Genomic DNA, 22,500 nt, shown 5'->3' on the forward strand with positions numbered 1-22,500 from the left:
GGGGAGAGAAAGAGGAGGAATGAGAGGAGAGAGGGAGGGAGAGAGAAAGAGGAGAGATGAGAGGGAGGGAGAGATAAAGAGGAGAGATGAGAGGAGAAAGAGATGGGAGAGGGGGGGAGAGAGAAAGAGGAGGGATGAGAGAGGGGAGAGGGGGAGAGAGAGGGAGGGAGGGGGGGGGAGAGAGAGGGAGGGAGGGGGGGGAGAGAGAGGGAGGGAGGGGGGGGGAGAGAGAGGGAGGGAGGGGGGGGCGAGAGAGGGAGGGAGGGGGGGGGGAGAGAGAGGGAGGGAGGGGGGGGGAGAGGGAGGGAGAGGGAGGGAGGGAGGGAGAGGGAGGGAGGGGGGGAGAGAGAGAGGGAGGGAGGGGGGGAGAGACAGAGGAGGGATGGGAGGAGAAAGAGAGGGGAGAAGGAGGGAGGGAGAGGAGAAAGAGAGGGGGAGAGAGAGGGAAGGGGGGAGAGAGAAGGAGGAGGGATGAGAGAGGGGAGAGGGGGAGAGAGAGGGAAGGGGGGAGAGAGAAAGAGGAGGGATGAGAGGAGAAAGAGAGGGGGGAGAGAGAGGAAGAGAGGGGAGAGGGAGGGAGAGAGAGGAAGAGAGGGGAGAGGGAGGGAGGAGAGGAAAAAGAGATGGGAGAAAAGTGAGGGTCAGAGACAGGCATCAAAACCCACACACAGTTTCTGACCATACGGGTTATGAGCCTGTGACAGAACAGATATCACTGATAGAAATGTATTCAACCTTATGATACTTATGATACTGCTGTATTGCCAATGAAACAGGACTTTATGGAACGTTACTGTTGTACTGTTGCTTGTTGAGTGTTGTTCCATGGGTTCATGCCATTTCTCACCCACACACAGTGACTATAACAGACCTTCTTCTAGCATTGTGACTGCCAATGGCAGTGGCCCGAGCACAGATGAGTTTTTCCTGCTAGGACTAATGGATAGATGATTCACCTACTTAGAAGGTGACAAAGGCGTCTCCTACATGTCTAAAATGTAAATGTTATGTAATGTAATGACAGTGAGAGTGAACAACACTGTCAGGCCTCTCTCTGGGGGTGAAAGTGCTGACTAGGTCTGAGTCAGATGTAAGAGCCAGGCTGCTGGTCACATAACCTTGTAGTACAGTACCCAACACCCCCCCCCCCCCCCTCACACACACACACACACACACACACACACACACACACTAACGCTACAGACAATGACACACTGTACATTGTTTACATTCTTAACCATTTAGCAGACACTTTTATCCAAAGCGACTTACAATTAGAGATTACAGAGACAGTCTCCCCGGAGTAACTTAGTGCCTTACTCAACACCACTAGTGTTCTGGTGTTCCCCAGGTGGGATTTGAACTCATGACCTTCATGATCACCAACTCCAACTCCCTATCCACTACTAGGCCATCACTCCTACTCCCCTGCCACACTATCACTCACAGACCAGGACACACTGTACACCATGCAGAAAGCACACAGCCAAGAGACCCATCGAGGAGTCCAGAGGAGGCTCTTTAAAAAGGTACTGTGGCAGTGAAAGGTACTCAGAGCAGAGATAAACGCAGTCAAACGGTCGTCCTCACACCACTCGACGGTGCCCTCCTCCCCACTCTGATAAAGAGGCTCTCTCTAAGCCATGAGAGGGTTGTTTCTGCTGCTCCACGCCCGTTAAGCTCCGTCCCAGGAAGCGTCTGGTTTTATGTCGACTCACCAGGTTCATTCAAGGTAGGAAAAAGGAGGGAGGATGGTAGTTCATGGTAATATACGTCCATTACTGCTAATTCACCTCTCTGTCACAAACACAACTGCTACAGTGAAGCAGCTCGCTGTCAGGCTAACAGCACTCGATCTAATAACACATGCGCTCGCATATACAGACACACACACACAAACACACAGGGAGGGAAACGGCTTCCTACACACTACGCACGCGCCATGCACGCACGCGCCATGCACGCACGCGTGCGCGCACACACACACACACACACCACACACACCACACACACACACACACACACACACACACACACACACACACACACACACACACAGGGAGAGAGGCACACACACACACACACACACACACACACACACACACAGACAGACACACACAGGAAAGGAGGGAGGGAGTGAATTGAATGAGCTGTTTTCATTCCTGCATGCAATCACTGTCTGCTTGGGGCGCCGGCTCCTTCTGCAGTAGATAACGTTAGGCTCGGATCAAACAAACCCCTGCCTATCACATCAACCATCCCCTTTATTTCTAATATCTACAGTTTCATTGTAACAATCCCCTGGGCCATGAAAGTCAAGATAGGTGTTTATTACTGCCTTTGGGGGGGGGGGGGTTCTCTCACTCTGACCAGGGAAAAGGACAGGTGTTATCTTCTCTCTGGTCTGGCATGTTTGTTGTCCAAGGGCTCAGGGAGGGACACGCGTGTTGCCTTTATGCCAGCCAGGGGAGCCAGGCTAACAGGACGGGATTCATATGTTTGGTTTTGGTCCACGGTCAGCTCCTGTCTGGCCAAACACCACTCTGATGTAACACACTCGCACACTCACACACTCACACACTCACACACACACACACACACTCACACACTCACACACTCACACACTCACACACTCACACACACACACACACACACACACACACACAGCTGGCTCTGTCCTTATCTGTCATTCAAGACCACCAAGGGGACCTCTCCATCCCCACTACCCCCCTGTACAGTTTCTATACTGTAAATAAAAACACATGACTGCCAATGGCCCCTGGTCCTAGCATAGATTCGTTTTTTTCCGACGACGACTGATGTATAGATGATTCACTTACTTTAGACAAAAATGTACTTGTTGTAAGTCACTTTGGATAAAGGCGTCTGCTAAATGTCTAAAATGTAAATGTAAATAGAGGTAGAAATCTCTACTGACCACCCAGCCACGTACACTGACAACTCAAACAGATCTGGGATCAGCTGTCCTTCGACAAACTCCTAACTTTAACAAAAAACTAACGGCAAAGCTGTGGTAACATCGGTGATCAAAGGCCAACTTCTGCCTCCTCTTAACTCTGTCTAAAAGGTCTGTGTTTAACACGCTGGACGTTTAGTCTATCATTTCTGATGGGCTTTGCTCTCCGCTAAGCCGGTGCTCAAAAGTGGCCCTATCAGTTGAATATTAATAAGCACCTTCAATAACAATCCCGGTGTTTTGTATTCATCTCATCCAAGCGTGGATAAGAAAGTCAATAGTCCAATAAATTGCTAGGGTGTAGTAGGGTGATTGCTCGCGGTTTCGCAATTCCACACCCATAATTGGATTCATGGATACACAAAGGGAGACACAGTTACAAAGACACACACACACAGTGGATCACACACACACACACAGTGTCTTCCATCACGACGACCCCTGGCCTGAGCTAGATTACTCTTCCTGCTACGACTGGTGAATTGATGATTCACTTGCATAGTCAAATGTATCGATTGTAAGTCATTTTGGAATAAGGCGTATTATGTATGTAGTGTAAAACACAGTGGATCACACACACGCAGTGGATCACACACAGTGGATCACACACAGTGGATCACACACACAGCGGAGCATACACACACACACACAGTAAACAAGCTCCTGTGACCTTGCATGCACATGTGCGCAGTGCACGCACACACAAACACGCACACACACACACACACACACACACACGCCCCTTGTGCAATCCTCATCCATCACAAGACACTGCAGAGCCCCGGAGCGTAGTGATGCTGCAGTGCTCAGAAAAGAGAGAGAGAGAGACCACAACAACACCGCCACTCTAGTGATACTATACTATAGGTTACTAGACCCCAATAACAGTTACCATGACTGGGTTTGTGTGTTTCAAGTGGTGATGGATGACGTGTGTGTGTGTGTGTACACACTATTTTCTAGGCTAAGAATCCCTTCATATAGACGATGATGAAGTGTGGGTCCACAAGGCTAAGACCCCCTCCCTGTAGGCCACCATAGACATGATGGAGTGAAACCCACTAGGCCCGAACCGGCCTCAGAACAAGTCGGCCTCTGAACCAGTCAGCCTGGACAGAGAACGCCCTCTCCGTGACCCAGCACCCACCTTCTCCTCCCGTAACTCAATCCCACGCCAGACAAACTCCTGTACCTTTGAGAGAGTGTGAACAAGAGAACGAGAACGAGAAAATGAGAGAGAGAGAGAGAGAGAGAGAAAGAAAGAAAGAGAGTAGCTCTTTATTGCCTCGCTAAAATAAACCCAATATACGCAATTCCATCTCTCTGGTCCTTCGCTCTACACCAAGTAATAAACCGAGTGGTTCCCAGGTCAACATTCCTTCTCCGAGGCCTCCAGGAAGTTAATAGGGGGCAGGCAGGAAAAAAAAGCCCAAATGAGATCAAGTGGCTGAGGCTTATTGCTTCTGGGGAGGAAGGAGCAGTATGTTCTAAAAGGTTCGTCAAAGAAGAAACGACATGAACATGAATGAGTTGAAACTGCAGCGTTATTGCGATTGCACTCAATCTGTCAAGGACAGTACGTGGCTGGGCTGTGTGTCTTTGATGTTGTCTTTAACGAGAGGGGGTGGGGGGTGGGGGGTGGGGGTCTCTGGGGTCGTTCTCTTAAGAGGAGCACAGCAGGGACTCCGGACCTCCAGGATTGACGGACTTATGGGAGGAACGTAGGGAGTGTTTCACACACACGCACACACACACATGCAAACAGTATGTGCTCGTACACACACCCACATAGGCGCATGCGCACACACACACACACACACACACACACACGGGCACACACACGCACACGCACTGGCACGCACGGGCACTCAGAAATGGACTGCACTTATAGCGCCTTATTCTAAAGCGCTTTACATTGGCCTCTCATTCACACATTCACACACCAATGGCGGCAAGCTACCATGCAAGGCGCCGGCCCGCTCGTTGGGAGCAATTTTGGGGTTGAGTGTCTCGCCCAAGGACACCTTGACATGTGGACAGGAAGAGCCTGGGATCAAACCGCCAACACATACGCACACGCACACACACACGCACACACACACACAGACACACACACAGACACACACCTCTCTCTCTCTCTTTGAGTCACATCGACATCACTAAGGGTTTGAGTGTTGCCAGCAGGAGATATGGAATATGATATCTGGAAATATGAATCCAGGAAATACGATATATCTGGTCACAGTCCACCCTCTCAACATGCACCTACCAAGGACAACAACAGAACAACACTGTCTTACTCAGAGTTTGGAAACAGGCAACTTCATTTAATGACAAAGTCTTCCAGTAACCGTCTTTAATGTTATCTTAACAAGCTGAATTCGTTGTGCCTTCTCACTCTGCACTCTTCTGACTTCCTCCTCCTCCACCGCCCATCTCATCCTTCCCTCCTTCTTTCCTTCTTCCTCCATCCCTCTCTCCCTCCGTCCCTCACCCTGGGCCTCCTCTAAGAGTGCACTGTAACTTGAGCCACCACTGCAGCACATAGAAGCTGCTTGGTCGTGCAGCTTCTATGCGCACGCGCAGACACACACACAGACACACACCCCCCCCCCCCCCCCACACACACACACACACACACACACACACACACACACACACACACACACACACACACACACACACACACACAACAACATGAATGCAGACCAGACAGATTTTGACAAACAGCACAGTGCAACTAAACACCTCTGAACACACCTACAATCTCCTACCATGACAGAGCTGAGAGATCTCAGTTACAGTCGGCTCTCTAAGGACATGCAGTCCAGCCCAGACCCAGCCAGCCCAGACCCAGCCAGCCCCAGAACCAGTCAGCCCCAGGCCCAGCCAGCCCAGCACCAGTCAGCCCAGACCCAGCCAGCCCCAGAACCAGCCAGCCCCAGACCCAGCCAGCCCAGACCCAGCCAGCCCCAGAACCAGCCAGACCCAGCCCCAGCCAGCCCAGACCCAGCCAGCCCCAGAACCAGTCAGCCCCAGGCCCAGCCAGCCCAGCACCAGCCAGCCCCAGACCCAGCCAGCCCCAGACCCAGCCAGCCCCAGACCCAGCCAGCCCCAGACCCAGCCAGCCCAGACCCAGCCAGCCCAGAACCAGTCAGCCCCAGAACCAGTCAACCCCAGAACCATCCAACCCAGGCTGACCATCTGGTCAGGCCATAGCCAGGCTGCCTGTAACACTACACTGTATACTGTACAGCTCACTATCCAAGGAATATTATTATTAGTAGTATTAGTTATTAATATGATATAACTCTGCTGATTGTACAACTCTCCATCTGAACCTATTTTAACCGATATGAACCCATCTGAACCCATCATGACTCCTCTGGAGTCTATTTCAGAGAAGAGTGTGTTGAGGTGCTGTAGTGTCGCTACACTTTAACTCGCCCCTAATGAGAATAGCAGGCCGCAGAGAGGGAGAGAGAGAGAGAGAGAGAGAGAGAGAGAGAGAGAGAGAGAGAGAGAGAGAGAGAGAGAGAGAGAGAGAGAGAGAGAGAGAGAGAGAGAGGGCGAGAGAGAGGAGGAGAGGAAGAGGGAGAAGGAGAGAGAGAGAGGGAGGGAGGGAAGGAGGGAGAAAGAGAGAGAGAGAGAAAGAGAGAGAGAGGGGGTGGGGGAGAGATAGAGAGAAAACAAGAGTTTGTCAGGATTTGCTGACATGAGTGAATTTAGAGGCATTGGGAGTTAGAAAAGAAATTCAGTTAAAAACCCATGGGGTAAGTTCAGGCCCGGGTCAGCTGCAGTGTGTAAAGGAAGAAAACACACACACACACACACACCAAACCTAACAATCAGTACACCTCTAATCCACCAATCAGAGAAGTGACTGGGAAAACCATGGTAACGACTCAGCACCTGGTGTCCTGTTTCTTTAAAAACGTCTCTCTTTTCCCTGAAAACAGACCATCCTCATAATTTTGGCAAAAATGCTCCCTTCATTAAACACAGATGTGGATGACTTGCTCTGCCTGGCCAGGGGAGACCCGTTGTATGATGTAGGGAAAGTCTGATACATTCCCAAGTCCCTAATCTCTGCTATGAATCAACATGGTGGTTGTTTTTTTATTGTCTCCATGGGGACACACAGGATAACTGAAGGCTATAATCTTGGAAGACACGGAGGGACATGAAGATTGATGTTTTGGGAGGACCTCCCGTCCTGTCCTGGCCTGTAGCCGTGACGATGACAGTCCAGCAAGCGAATGAACAGCTAACAAATACCAACTACAGTCTCTCTACTGTTAGCATTGTGACTGCCAATGGCCCCTGGTCCTAGCATAGACTCTACTGTTAGCATTGTGACTGCCAATGGCCCCTGGTCCTAGCATAGACTCTACTGTTAGCATTGTGACTGCCAATGGCCCCTGGTCCTAGCATAGATTTGTTTTTCTTATCATGACTGATGATTCAGACCCCATGATTCACATACTTAGACAATTCACATACTTAGACAAATGTACTTGTTGGAAGTCACTTTGGATAAAGGCGTCTGCTAAATGTCAAAGATGTAAATGACCAAGTAATAACCAGCTTTCAAATGACCAACAAGTGAATGACCAGCCATCAAATGACCAGCTAGTGAATGTCCAGCTAGTGAATGACCAGCTTGTGAATGTCCAGCTATCAAATGACCAGCTATCAAATAACCAGCTAGTGAATGACCAGGTAGTGAATGTCCAGCTATTAAATGCCCAGCTATCAAATAACCAGTTAGTGAATGAGCAGCTAGCGAATGTCCAGCTAGTAAATGAGCAGCTAGTGAATGTCCAGGTAGTGAATGACCAGGTAGTGAATGACCAGCTATCAAATGACCAGCTAGTGAATGACCAGCTATCAAATGACCAGCTAGTGAATGACCAGATATCAAATGTCCAGATATCAAATGTCCAGCTATCAAATGACCAGCTAGTGAATGTCCAGCTATCAAATGACCAGGTAGCAAATGACCAGCTAACAAGCGAATCTCAACTAATCTGTTTCCCATTAATGTTGTCCTGGCCTGTAGACTTAGCTAGCAAGTGACCAGCTAACTCCTCCAATCCGTTTCCTATTACAGAGCCGGATCATTCCGGACACACAGGCAGAGACACAGGCAAGATGGAACGCCAGCTTCCAGACAGAAGGTGACCACACAGATCTCAGATCAGATTACCCTAGCCGCAATCCTAACCTTCATCATTAGGTGAGCGCATGATATCTGACCCAGGAACAGTGGTTAGGGAGTAAGTTAATTTCTATTCCTCTACAGAGACAGCCACAGAGCAGACTTATTCTGCTGGGGAAATAACCACATACAACTAGCTACAATTCTGTAGCTACTACAATATGTACCATCTTTATGCAATGTTGTTAGTAGAGAAATTATGGTGCGATGACATTGTATAAGAGACACTCTTCAAAGAAGCGCTTTATTATTATTATTATTATTAATTATTATTATTATTGTCTAGCCTTCTCAGGAGTCAGCCAGTCAGCTATGTGTTCCAGACCCCTCTGTGTCGACTGCCCCCTCCAAAGTCCTGGGTTTGTCTCAAATGCTGTTCGATCATCTACCTTTATTTTGTATTTGTATCTATTTTATTTTAGCCTATTATTAGCCTATTATTCAATTGTCACTTCTTCTTTTTATGTGGTCTGAGGTGCTGTAATGCCTGAATTTCCCCTCGGGGATCAATAAAGTACCTATCTACCTATGTATCTATCTCTATCTATGTATCTATCTCCTCCCGTGGTCCCCCACCTCCCTCACCTGATGGTCTTGTATCTTGCGGCCCACCACCCTGAAGGCATTGTTCCCCGTGTGGTGGTATATGTGGACCCTGCTGAAGCCCGTGGAGCCCCCGGCGGGCACCCACTTTTTGTTGCCATCGTCATACACCATGACAGCTGCCCGCGCCTGGCATATACTCTGCTCACTGTAGGGGGTAGAGAGAGGGGAGGGGGGGGGGGGGGGGTAGAGAGGGGAGGGGGGGTAGAGAGAGGGGAGGGGGGAGAGAGAAGGGAGAGAGAGGGAGAGAGAGAGAGATTAATAAACAGCACACAGAGACAGTGGACAGTCTACCAGCAAAACCTGCCCAGTAAAGAGGAAACCATATTCTATTGGTGTCTTTTCCTCCTATACATTTCTTTTCACTCCTCCCATCTCCCCCCCCCCCCCTTCCTCCTCCTCCTCCTCCCTCCCCGAGCCTGTGGTGGTACCCATGAGTGCTGACAGTGACAGGTGAGCAGGTTGATCCCCAGCAACTGTCACCTGTCGACTGAACAAAACAAGTAGGCCACAGACCTGCCTGTACCATCCATTATTCACCATTCACCTTCTGCCAACTGCCATCCCACTAACCCTACCACACCAGAGAGGAGGGAGGGGGGGGGAGAGGGAGAGAGAGAGGGGGGGGAGAGGAAGAGGGGAGAGAGAGAGGTAAGGAACCACCAAGAGGAAGGACATGGAAAAGATAGAAGGGGTGTGTGAGCAGAGGAGGGAGCCTGAGGAGGAAGGGAAGACAGAGATAGTCAGATATAGAGAGAGAAAAACATGATGAGAAGGCAGAGGCTCAGGAGAAGGAGAAGGAGAAGGAGAGATATCAAAGGAGAAAGCTAACCCAGGGGATGGAGAGAGGGGAGAGCCTAAGGACCGAGGAGGGGTGAGAGGAGAGAGGGGTGAGAGGAGAGAGGAGAGAAAAGAGAGGAGAGAGGGGTGAGAGGAGAGAGGGGTGAGAGGAGAGAAGAGAGAGGGGTGAGAGGAGAGAGGGGTGAGAGAAGAGAGGGGAGAGAGGAGAGAGGGGTGAAAGGAGAGAGGGGTGAGAGGAGAGAGGAGAGAGGAGAGAAGAGAGAGGGGTGAGAGGAGAGAAAAGAGAGGAGAGAGGGGTGAGAGGAGAGAGGGGTGAGAGGAGAGAGGAGAGAGGAGAGAAGAGAGAGGGGTGAGAGGAGAGAAAAGAGAGGAGAGAGGGGTGAGAGGAGAGAGGGGTGAGAGAAGAGAGGGGAGAGAGGGGTGAAAGGAGAGAGGGGTGAGGAGAGAGGGGTGATAGGAAAGAGGAGAGAAGAGAGAGGGGTGAGAGGAGAGAGGGATGAAAGGAAAGAGGGGTGTGCTCTGCAAGGAGAGGAAGGGAGGGAGAGGAGAGGAAAGAGCAGAGAACACACACACACACACACACACACAAAACCATGTCTCTGTAGACTACCCAGAGAGGTAGCTACTACTGTAGACTTCTCAGAGAGGTAGAGAGACAGAAGGCAGAGTTCACCCAAACAAACACAAAAGGAAAAGTCCTGGTCCTCTTTTGTTCTCTGAGAGAAGTTTGAAACATGTCCGCACTCACAGCTCTCCTCTAACTCTGATGAAACCAGCTCCATGATCTCATCTCAGCTGGAGTTCCCTGACGAAACCAGCTCCGTCTTATCTAAGGCCCTGTTTGCGCACGCACATGGGTATTATTTTTTTTAACATAAAAAAAGCTATGCAAGTTTTGGGCTTGTGAAGTCAGAGAGTATGCGCCAACAATTTATTCCCCTCTGGAGAAGAAGCCCATCAATGCGCATGTTCCTCGTATGTATCTGTGGTTCATATGTGTTCATATGTGGTTCATATGTGTGGTTCATATGTGGCTCCTATGTTCCTGTGGTGTTTGACATAACGTTTTATTGCCACCTACTGGCCTGGCATGCTTTTGTTAGTGCTTTAAACCGTTCTTTTGCGTTCTCTTGTGGACGGAGACATTTTCTAGAACGGTGCTTGTGTGAATGGGATTTTTTTTGGGGGGGGGGGGGGAACCATGTGTGGACTAGGCCTAAGATGGAGTTTCCTGATTAAACCAGCTCCATCTCATCTAGCTGGAGTTTCTTGATGAAACCAGCGGGTCATGACATGATTATTGATCTCCAGTCAGGCCTGCCGTCAGGGTCCTGGTTTCATCTGTTTCAGGAGAACAACAACAGAATGAGAAGCTTACAGCCAGCCTAGTGTGCTAAGCCCAGTAGGGAGGTGACACACACACACACACACACACACACCCACCTACAGTACACACATACACAGATAAAGTAGATGTACACACACATTTATAGTACACACACGCACACACACACACCCACATGCACGCGCACACATACACACACACACACACATTCTGATAATAATATCAGCTACGCTCTTATAGACTGTACAAGGTCATCAAAAGGTAATGACAGCTGCTCACACTGCTATATCCACAGTGCCTGGCTGAGTTACACTACTTATATTGTAATCAATTATTTATTGCAAAACAGTACACATGAAAAACTCACATTATTACACCAAACAAAATAAGTGTCTGTCCTGATTTATTTTTTTTCCCCTTATCTTACACCCCCCCCCCCACACACACACACACTATAAACACATGAGATTAGAGCCCACATGACCGAGTGAACACAGATCACAAATTGAGGAGGGTATGATTTTCATGAGGTGGCGTCTTCTCGGAGTGAGGTATAACCTGTGTAAGAAGTTAAAGTGAATAAGCTTATGATTATGATTTTTAGATGTGATATCCAGATTGTCCCAAACAGTCATCCAATCAATATCCCCATCAGAAAAATCAAGGTCTCTCTCCCATACCTGGTGAACAGCAAGGAAGCTTCTAGTAAATGAGTGTATCATTTAGAGACTAAACCCCTTGTCTGTACTCCCACATCTAACATCGTGTGAAGCTCATGGGTATATAGAGATTGTCCCCAGGGAACACCATATGCACGCATGGAAGATCTAAGTTGCAGGTAAAGAAAAAATGAGAACCCTGCTAAATTGTAGGTCATACGCAGATCATTAAACATTCTAAGACCCTCATCATTAGAAATGTCAGAAAGAACATGTATACCTTTATCACTCCATTGGGGATATGAAAAGGGAACTTTTCCGGTTAGAAGAGCGAAATTGTGGAAGATAGGAGTATGGGTGTGCCACTTTAACTGAGAGTGAGTTGCCTTCTCGACAGCCAGCCATACTGATAAAAGAGAGGACATTATAGGGCCCAGCTTAGATTTGGATTGTTTAGTAGATAGACCTGAGTACACTAAGTCCTGTAAGCAGTGAGGGGAAGCCAAATTTTCCTCTATCGCTCGCCATGAAACCGATGCATTACAATCTAACCAGGTTGATAAAGGGCGCAGCACATACGCCCAAAAATACATTTTAAAATTGGGGACAGCTAGACCTCCATCCTGTCTGCTGCGCTGTAGAGTGGATAGTTTTAAGCGAGGGCGCTTGCCTTTCCAAATAAATGTTGATATAAGACTATGGATCTTGTCGTTCATACCAGAGAATTGGTTTTCAATGAAAAGACGTTGGTCCTCCATAGCCTTACTCAGCATGTTCGCTAGCTCGTTTGTCTCCACTTCGTCTTGAGAAGATTCTGGGTCAGGAGAGGATGGCTTGGACTTTCTTGTGTGCGGCATTTTAAGCTATCAGTTGTTAAATAACATTTACTGTATCAGAATTATTAAATAAAAGTTTACTATGAGTAGTTTCAAAAGAAATAAGGGAAATAGGGCAGGAGCGAGCGCGCTAAGCAGCCATCTCTTCTGCAGGTCACGTGACTCTCCCTCACCTTCTCACCAATTTCAATATCTAAAAACCAGTAGTGTCACACAATAATAATGACTCTCTGGAGTTATAATGTAGATGGGAGATGATTATCTACCCTCTCTCATCCAAAGATAAATCACTCCATTTCCTTTTACTACTTTTAGAACTAAAATTGCTTTTAGCCAATCAACCATCTCTGTCTGCTGCTCCTGGAGAGGAGAGGAACCTTAATAACCTGTCATGAGACCAGGTCTGCCCGTCCCACGAGAGACACTCAGCTTAAACACATGCGCGCACACGCACCTACATTACACACACACAGTACATGTACACCTACACAGTACACGTACACATACACCTACAGTACACACACATACGTTTGCTGATTCTGTAAAAGGAGCGTTAATAACCTGCCAAGAGACCGGGCTCTACTTATCCCACTAGAGACGCTCACACACACACACACACACACACACACACACCATTAGAACACACCTTTGCTAATAAGCTCCCCTATGACCAGAGGAGACGCTCCAGCGATCAGCGTCACTGGGACGTTCTCCTGTTTTACACACAATGGAGGTTCTGCACCCCAGTGGATCCCTACCAACCGTCTTCCACCATAAGACATGAAAGTACAGTATATTGTATGAAGTGAAACAGTTTGGTTCCACTTTGATATGGTCAAATTCGCACACATAAAAAACATTCTCTTCCTCTTCCATGTCAACCATGAACAACACTGTAGCACGATGCAGTGGGGGGAATTAAGAAACACTCAGTAATTTATTCATGGGCTTCTTCATGAAGTTCTGCTCAGTAATGTAACATTCTCTGCTATAGAGCAGGGCTCTATACAACAGGGCCCCTTGTCTCTGACTTCCACCAGCCTCTCTAGTTTCACATACTGGACTTGCAGGGTTGCAATGAAGTGGTCCAGGAAACCGCAGGGGAGACCATTGAAAGTACAACCCCCGAGCCTTGGCCCCGGTCCGCCACCACTTTCCATCCGCACGGGGTTCAGGCCCTCAAGAATGCAACCGTCTAACCCCAGACCCCAGAAGAGTACATCTCAGTAGTCTAGAGCGGGTTCATCTCCCCCTCTCCTATCCTCTCCTCTCCTCTCCTTCATGGACACTGATCTGAGAAGATAGGATAGGTGAAAGCAACATGGCGGAAGGTGGAAGTCCCTGTGGGACGACATCGGCTGTCACCTGTCCACTTTGTTTCAGATCAGTGGGAACTGTGAATGAAGGAGACGAAGTCCCTTTAGGCTATTGGGACTAACCCCAAGTGTTCTAGAGGGAACAACATGCCTTCTCGAACACTCCTCCTTCTAGAACACTCTGAAGTTGACGTGAGCATCATTGGTAGTGGTGACTGGAGGGCTGCCTGTAACCCACATAAAGATCAGACCTTCATTAGTCTTTCACTGTTGCTTAACATCCCTGAAACTGGAGAGTCAGCTTCGGCTGTGTGTGTGTGTGTGTGTGTGTGTGTGTGTGTGTGTGTGTGTGTGTGTGTGTGTGTGTGCACAGCATAGTTTACTGTTGCCATAACACAGAGAGAGAGAGAGTCATGCTAGCGTGAAAGTAAAACAAAGTTAAAGGGACACTCCATAGTGTCGGAAGGAAGAGAACCTTCCAGGTTAAGTACAGTAGACATAACCTTCCAGGTTAAGTACAGTAGACAGACAGTCCTGTTCAAACCGTCCTCATCCTCTCCTCTCTGTCCTGGTCACGTTCAACCCCTCCTCAAACCTAGGTTACAGTGAAGAGGTTTGATATAGGACCACTCCAGCCTCTGTGAAGGACAGGGCAGTGTGAAGCACTCAACAACGGGCTGTCCCCCTGATAAATTATCAAACAGTTCATACAGTTCAGGCTGAAGTGTGTGTAGTATAGTGCAAAAATGTAAAACACACACACACACACACACACAAGCTCAACAGAGTAAGAATGGGAGTCGGAGTATGAATGCAGGGTTATTTCTATCCCTTCATTAATGTTAATGTCTCTATGCACAAATATAACATCAAAGAGCACAGTGTGTGTATGTGTGTGTGTGTGTGTGTGTGTGTGTGTGTGTGTGTGTGTGTGTGTGTGTGTGTGTGTGTGTGTGTGTGTGTGTGAGCGAGGCAGAGGCAATGGAGATGCCATAACTAACAGAACTGTGAAAAGTGCTGGGGGGCTTGGGGTGGGTGTTTGTGTGTGTGTGTGGGGGGGGGGGGGGGGTAGTGCACCGGGGGAGTACAAAAAGCACCAAGGCTTGGCTGATTATGTAACCCAGAGCCTGCTGTAACCCTGGGAAGAAGGATACATAAATACATATCCCAAATAACTTCATTCAACCGTTAATTATCTATCCAAAAGCTCAAATGAAACAAGAGAGGCCTGGCCCCAGTATTTTTCAAAAACGTTTAATCTGGATCAGCATGATCGAGCTGCCTGAGGGGAAATCAACATCATCTCGATCTGAGCCTGGATAGAAAACTATAATCTGCATCATTCTGATTAAAAAGTTTGGAAATACTGGGCCTTGGGTATAGAATATTATGACAATGCTCAAACCATTGCTAAAATGGTCATCAATGTGTGGATCCCTCTTACTTTTTTAAAAGTAAGCTGCAGTGACTGTGAAGGCAAAGCAGTGACTGTGAAGGCGTTGACTGAAAAGGCATTCACTGTGAAGGCCTTAGCTAGCAGTGAGGTTTGAGACATCACAGTAGAGCTAAAAGCACATTTAATTATTGCTTTCTGCCAAACACAGCAGGGAGACAGGAACCCATGTGGAGATTTGTCAAAAACATGTACAAATAAACACCAGAAAAAAAAGGTCATTAGACTCATACACTCATACACACACAGTAAGACGCTTCAGTCAGCCTTCAAAGACACACAACAACGCTTCCCTCCCTTACAGTACTTTCTCTGTGTGTCCCTCACATGCACATGCGCGCACACACACACACACGCGCACACACACACTGAGAGAGAGAGAGACACACACAGAGAGACACACACACACACACACACAGAGACACACACACACACACACACACACACACACACACACACACACACACACACACACACACACAGTCTTTGGTGTTTGGTATCTGTGGTTTTTGAATTTTCCACACAACCAGGGAACCACAGCCTGATTCCCCAAACTGAGTACTGTCTAGCATACTAAGGCTGGGGCTTAACCAGCAGGAATGTTGGCCACAGTCTCTCTCCACAGTTACAATGCCATGGCTATTGTAGGCTTTAATAAGAGGGGGGGTTGAGCTAACAGTTACAGTTACCACTCCACGCAAGAGTCTGGGCATACTGTTCCGTTTCCAAGAGGACCGGACCTCGTCAACCTAAACAAAACAAAACAACGAAAACATGAAATGGAACACAAATACAAAGGACATTTCCACAGAAACCCCTTGTTTTGAACATGTTTGGTTTCCGGCGTTTGACCTAGCTCTGAGGTCTCTAAAGAGAGGAGAGGAGAGAGAGAGGAGGAGAAGAGGAGAGGAGAGAAGAGAAGGGTATTTCCAAGGCCTGGGCCAATGGGATCGAGTGGGATGCTCTGACTCAAAGAGGAAGCTGGGGACCACATCGTCATGTAGTTGGGCTGAAGCTGGGGCGTATGACACTGGAAGACATGGGGCTGAAGCTGGTGATATATACATCTATATATAAATATGTATATAAATATATCCATCAGTCGTTGTAAGAAAACGTAATCTATGCTAGGGCCAGGGGCCATTGGCAATTACAATGCTACAAGAAGGAAGAATTAAGATTTACATCTCCTCTAGTTGCTAACCGCTAACTAAGACCGGTCAGCTAAGCGGTGGTAGTACCTCACCACACCCGGGGAACACACTTAAGTACCACACACTAAGTACCACACACTAAGTACCTCACCACACCCGGGGAATTCGAAAGTAAAGGAAACAGAGGTAAAACAGCAGTTATGGGGTCCTGAAACAGAGCCTAATTGTTTGTGTTACAGATTAGGGAAAACAGAAGAAGAAAAAATAGGTGTCCGTATTACCAGGCCAAATCGCCAATTACAAGCTGCTGATGAGATAGGATGGGGGAGTTTAATTCAGAATTAAGCGATAATTCACCTGGATGGGCCTAATGAGAACGACCGGCTCCGAGGGGATTTCAGTAGGCATGCGATATTGATTTGTCCGCTCAGCATTCTGTCTGGCGTGTGATTGGATGTTCACCACAGGTCGGTAAAAAGGCACACACATATGCATGTTTCCAGTCCATCTGGAAGGAATTAGGGAGAGAGTGGAGCAAAGGGAGAGGGTGGGGAGAGAGGAGGGGAGAGAGGAGGGGAGAGAGGAGGAGGGGAGAGAGGAGGTTAGCTGAGAGGAGGGGAGTGGAGAGGGGAGGGGGAAGAGAGAGGAGGGGAGCTGAGAGGAGGGAAGAGGGGAGAGGAGTGGAGTAGAGAGAGGAGGGGGAAGCCCATAGGCAGCCATAGACCTATAGAGGGGCTGAGGGACTGGGGTGTGCGCACAGACACACAGACACAGACACAGACACACACACACACACACACACACACACACACACACACACACACAGTCCGGCCAAGTGGCAAGAATAGGAGAAAGGGAGAGGCAGACTCCAGCTGTTCCTTCACCGGAGCATAGATTGTTACGTGTCATTGTTTGCTCAGCACTGCTCACAGTCACACACACACACACACACACACACAAACAAACACACACACACACACATACACACTTTAAATACTTCACTCTTTCAAGACTTTCTCCCCAATCTCCCTGCAGGCTACACAGCCTTTACACAGCCAACTCTCTAGATGTTTCTACTCAGCTACATTCAGAGCAGAAAGAGAAGGTGTGAGAAATCAGATTGGAGGGATAGGCCCGTTGTCTTCGATTAGTTGGGTTTGTGGGAGAGTGTGTGTGTGTGTGTGTGCCATTTCTAAATGCTCAGTGATGGCTCTGCCAGAAGACTGCTAGTTCTCAGGGACTGTTTGGACGTGGGGGTGTAGGTGTTCAACCAAGCTAGAAATAGAACCAGAACCCCCCCCCTCCCCCCCACCCCCACCCTCACTGAGAAACACGCACAGATCCAGTATCAAGGCTTAATCTAGAATACACATGCTACAGCTAGCTTACTCTAGCTAAAGCTAGCATTGGCTAAAGCTACCATCCTCTGGCTAAAGCTAGCATATTCACGCTCAGGCTATAGCTTAGCACACTCATGCCAAATGACCTAGAACACCTTGTCCTTTCACCCTACCCTGTGTTCTGTGGTTTGGTTAGTACTGTCCGCCTCGTCAGGCCCAGGCAAGACTGAATGTCATGGATCCACTATGTGCTTCTGAACACGCTGAATTATGTAACGAAAAACATCCCATGAATACTGAACAGTAAAAAACTGGAATTTCATGAATTGGTTGTTCTTTTGAAGTGGCGGCATTTGTCTTGAGGGCCATGGCCGGTCCCTGAATGACAAGCAGTGTGTGTGTATATGTGTGTGTGTGTGTGTGTCTGGGTTTCCGTTAACCGGCAATTACCGGTCTTTGTCCGGTAAAATTTGGTGAAGTCCGACAAACTGAAAAGTCGTCGGACATATTGTCCGGTGAAAATAATTCCCTTTGAATACAATTCGCTAAAGCTGGCTGGGTGCGTTCGTAAACACGCTCTGGAAATCCGATCAGCACTCGCGGAACGCCTCTCGTCCAATCGAACGACTCGGTCGCTCTGTGACATCGAAGCCAGCGTGCGCTCCGGCGCTCTCAGAGCGTGTTTACGAACGCACCCCTAGAAGTTTCCAGCCAGCTAGCTGAAGCTGCTACACACACCAGAGCCATGGCGACCGAACGGCAAGTTAAACAACATACTATAAAAGTGACATTGTTTTACTCATTACTCATACGTTTGTTGTCATTCGGCGGTGCTAATAGTCGCTTTCTTTTTAAATTTATTTAATTTATTTTATTTTAGCAGTTTCCCCGAAAGTTAAGTGTTTGTTTTTATATCACTATTTGCACTTCTGGTTAGATGCTAAACTGCATTTTGTTGTCTGGTACTTGTACTCTGCAATGACAATAAAGTTGAATCTCACCTAATCTAATCTAATCTAATCTAAAATAATCTAAAATAATCCCATCACTATTACTCCCTATTTTCATCAGTGTTTCAATCCTTGAATCTGTGATGGAAATCAAGCAAAGCCACTTCAAGTCTCCCCACCACTGACAGCGCTGGGTGTGCCTTTCCTTACACTCTCGGTTATTCCCTGTGGATTTAAAAAACGGTGTTTTGGTTTCTATAATGTGGTCTATTCTCAGTGTTGACGAGCAGCTCAGGGGGCTTTGAGATGGCTAACAGCTAATTAAAGGAGTAATTCCACTCAAAAGGGTAGAAGTAAGCTGACTGTCTGTCTGTCTGTCTGTCTGTCTGTCTGTCTGTCTGTCTCTCTGTCAGTGTGCTGGACTACCTATGACTTCCATGGTACCTGGGAACGCGTTGTCGGAGAGAAACGCCCTCTGTACAAAGGACCTACTGACCAAAATCCCTGTTCCCCGTAGCCTACATGCTTGCACTGTTACTGTTCAATAAAATGTTATACATCTAGACATTGTGGTATTTCTTTATATACGTATCCCAGACTGCCTATCAATTGTTTCTCAATAAACAGTTATGTTCTTCCCATTGTCATACTCCCGAGCTAAACGAAATGCCTTCCCAACCAGCGAGACTTATAGAAATGACTGTAGTGACTACATTATGGGTTCATGTTCTCCTCTTACTGTTGGTTGTGTAGTGGGAGGGAACCAGTTCTGGCACTAGGGGCAGAGGGGAGGATTATTAACGTTGCAACTTCCTGTTTAGATACAAGAGTTTTGGTGATCGATTTCCTGGTCCTGTACGGAGTGTACAAGTTGTTATTTTGATTAAACAGTTATCATTACGTTGCCTACGTCTTTCCTTTTTCCTCCGGCACTACACTGGTGACCCCGACGTGGATTTTTGTTAACGTGATTGTGTACAAAAACCAGCGAGCGAACATTACAATCCTGCAAAATGTCCGGGCGAGGAAGACGTTCAAACCAGCGGCAGCCATCACCATCCCCTGTCAGGGTAACGCGTGGTGCGCACACTCCCACTCTCAAGCTACCAGAGTTCTGGGACTCAACGCCTGCTGCATGGTTTGCTATTGTAGAGGCACATTTTAACAAAAGTGACATCGATGACGACGACGACCGGTACAACCATGCTGTGGCAATGTTGGGCAGCTCCACCGCAGCTCGAGTGGTAGGTTTTTTGTCTGCTCCCCCGACGACGAACAAATATGAGCGCCTCAAGGCCCTGCTTCTAGAGACATTTGAACTGTCCACTGCGGAGAGGGTGCGTCGCCTATTTGCCATGTCGGACTTGGGTGACGAGAGGCCTTCTGCGCGCATGGAGAGGATGCTAAACCTGCTCGGTACAGAAGACCCCATGATCCTCTTCACAGAGCTGTTCATGCGCACATTGCCAGCTCAAGTTAGGATGGCGCTGGCCAACACCGCCATCATGGAGCCCCGCGCCCTGGCCAGGGAGGCGGACCGGTTCGTCTTGGCCATGCCTCAACGGTCCCCCGACCTGCTCGCTCCCGCGGCCGCCCCGCCACCCGACCGTCGCAGGAGAGCGAAGGATGACGCCAGACCTTCTGGCCAGCAGGGTAACGCTGCGGGCCATTGTTTCTACCACGCCACTTTTGGCGCCAAGGCCAAACGGTGCCGCTCACCCTGCACCTTCGGACCGACGGGAAACGGCGGGGCCGGCACTCAGTAGTGGCCCTGAGCGCTGGCGTCACCAACAGGCTGCTCTTCATACAAGACACCGCCTCTGGTCGCAGTTTTCTTTGTGACACAGGTGCCCAGTGGAGCATCATTCCGGCAGAGAGATCGGATGTGGCGAAGGAGGAGCGTGGTCCGCAGTTGGCAGGCGCGGACGGCACACCTATCTGCTCTTATGGCACTAGGGCGGTGGACGTGTGCTTCGGAGGACAATGCTTTTCGTGGGATTTTGTCATAGCGGCTGTCACATTTCTCCTCCTTGGTGCGGATTTTCTGTGCGCCCACAACCTGTTGGTGGACGTGGGGAACAGGCGCCTGGTCAACTCACAGACTTTCGCTTCCTTCGCCTGTACGCAGGGGGAGGCGGTCTACAGCGGGTGGTCCAATACGCTCGCCGAAAGTGACCAGTACCTTCGGCTGCTCGCCGAATTCCCCGACCTTACCAAGCCCACCTTCTCCGCGCCCACGGTGAAACACGGAGTGGAGCACCACATCGAGACCGAGGGGCCTCCCCTCCACGCCAGGGCCAGGCGCCTCAACCCGGAGAAGCTGGCCATCGCCAGGGCGGAGTTTGCGCATATGGAGCAGGTGGGCATCGTTCGGCGCTCGAGCAGCCCCTGGGCGTCTCCCCTGCACATCGTCCCTAAGTCAGACGGCGGGTGGCGCCCATGTGGGGACTACCGCCGCCTCAACGACGCGTCCAAGCCTGACCGCTACCCGGTCCCACATGTCCAGGACTTTTCAGCGAACCTGGCAGGCAAACGCTTCTTCTCCAAAGTGGACCTGGTACGGGGGTACCATCAGGTGCCGGTGCACCCCGAGGATGTCCCTAAGACGGCCGTAATCACGCCATTTGGACTCTTCGAGTTTCTGCGGATGCCGTTCGGCCTGAAGAACGCGGCGCAGACCTTCCAACGCCTCATGCACTCGGTGCTCCGGGACCTACCATTCCTCTTCGTCTACTTGGATGACATCCTCGTCGCAAGCACCACGGAGGAGGAGCACCTGTCCCACCTCCGGGCCCTTTTCACACGGCTCAGCCAACATGGGCTGATTGTCAATCCGGCGAAGTGTGAGTTCGGACGGAACACCATCGACTTTCTCGGGCACCGGGTCTCCGCAGAGGGGGTGACCCCCCTCCCCTCGAAGGTGGAAGCTGTCGCTGCTTTCCCGCGCCCCAGCACAATCAGCGAGCTCAAGGGGTTCATCGGGATGGTAACCTTCTACTATCGCTTCCTCCACCACATAGCTCACATCCTGCGGCCTCTGTACGATGCCCAGAAGGGCAAGACTCTGAAGCAGCCGGTGGACTGGACGGCGGAGCGTGTCAAAGCCTTTCAGGACACCAAGGCGGCCCTGGCCCGCGCTGCCATGTTGGCCCACCCCTCGCCCTCGGCACCCACTGCTCTCACCACGGACGCCTCTGACTTTGCTGTGGGAGCGGTGTACGAACAGTGGGTTGGGGACGCCTGGCAGCCTCTTGCATTCTTCAGCCGCCAGCTGTCTCCCAGAGAGCAAAGGTACAGCACATTCGACAGGGAGCTCCTCGGGCTGTGGCTTGCTGTCAGACACTTCCGTTTTTTACTGGAGGGCCGCGAGTTTACGGCCTACGTGGACCACAAGCCACTCACGCACGCCATGTCCAAGGTGGCGGAGCCGTGGTCCGACCGCCAACAGCGCCAGCTCGCCTACATATCCGAGTTCACCACAGACATCCAGCACGTTGCTGGGAAGTCCAACCAGGTCGCGGATTGTCTCTCCAGGGCGGTGGTTGGTGCGGTCCAACTGGGTTTGGACTACGCGCGCATGGCTGCAGACCAGGCCGCCGACCCCGCCGTCCAGGCTCTCAAGTTGTCGGACACAGGACTGCGCCTAGAAGAGGTGGTTTTCGGTGACGCAGGGGCCACGCTCCTGTGCGACGTCTCCATGGGTCAGCCACGACCGGTGGTCCCCGCCAACTGGAGGCGCCCCGCCTTCGAGGCGATACACGGCTTGTCTCACCCTGGTAGGAAACCGTCCTCGCGGCTGGTGTCAGAGAAATTCGTCTGGCATGGGCTCAAGAGGGATGTGAGGG

The 22,500-nt window shown here is 49.6% G+C and overlaps 1 protein-coding gene across 1 annotated transcript in view; it reads right to left on the minus strand.

Moving 5' to 3' along the window:
* The window catches only part of enah (ENAH actin regulator), a 137,556-nt gene that overhangs the window by 57,759 nt on the left and 57,297 nt on the right, over positions 1–22,500 (minus strand). The window contains exon 2 of the mRNA XM_080543452.1: positions 8,784–8,949. Coding sequence (XP_080399578.1) covers positions 8,784–8,949 — 166 coding nt within the window. The remainder of the gene's footprint in view (positions 1–8,783; positions 8,950–22,500) is intronic.

Source organism: Nansenia antarctica, assembly GCF_963989245.1.
Source record: "Nansenia antarctica genome assembly, chromosome: 1".
NCBI lineage: Eukaryota > Metazoa > Chordata > Actinopteri > Argentiniformes > Microstomatidae > Nansenia > Nansenia antarctica.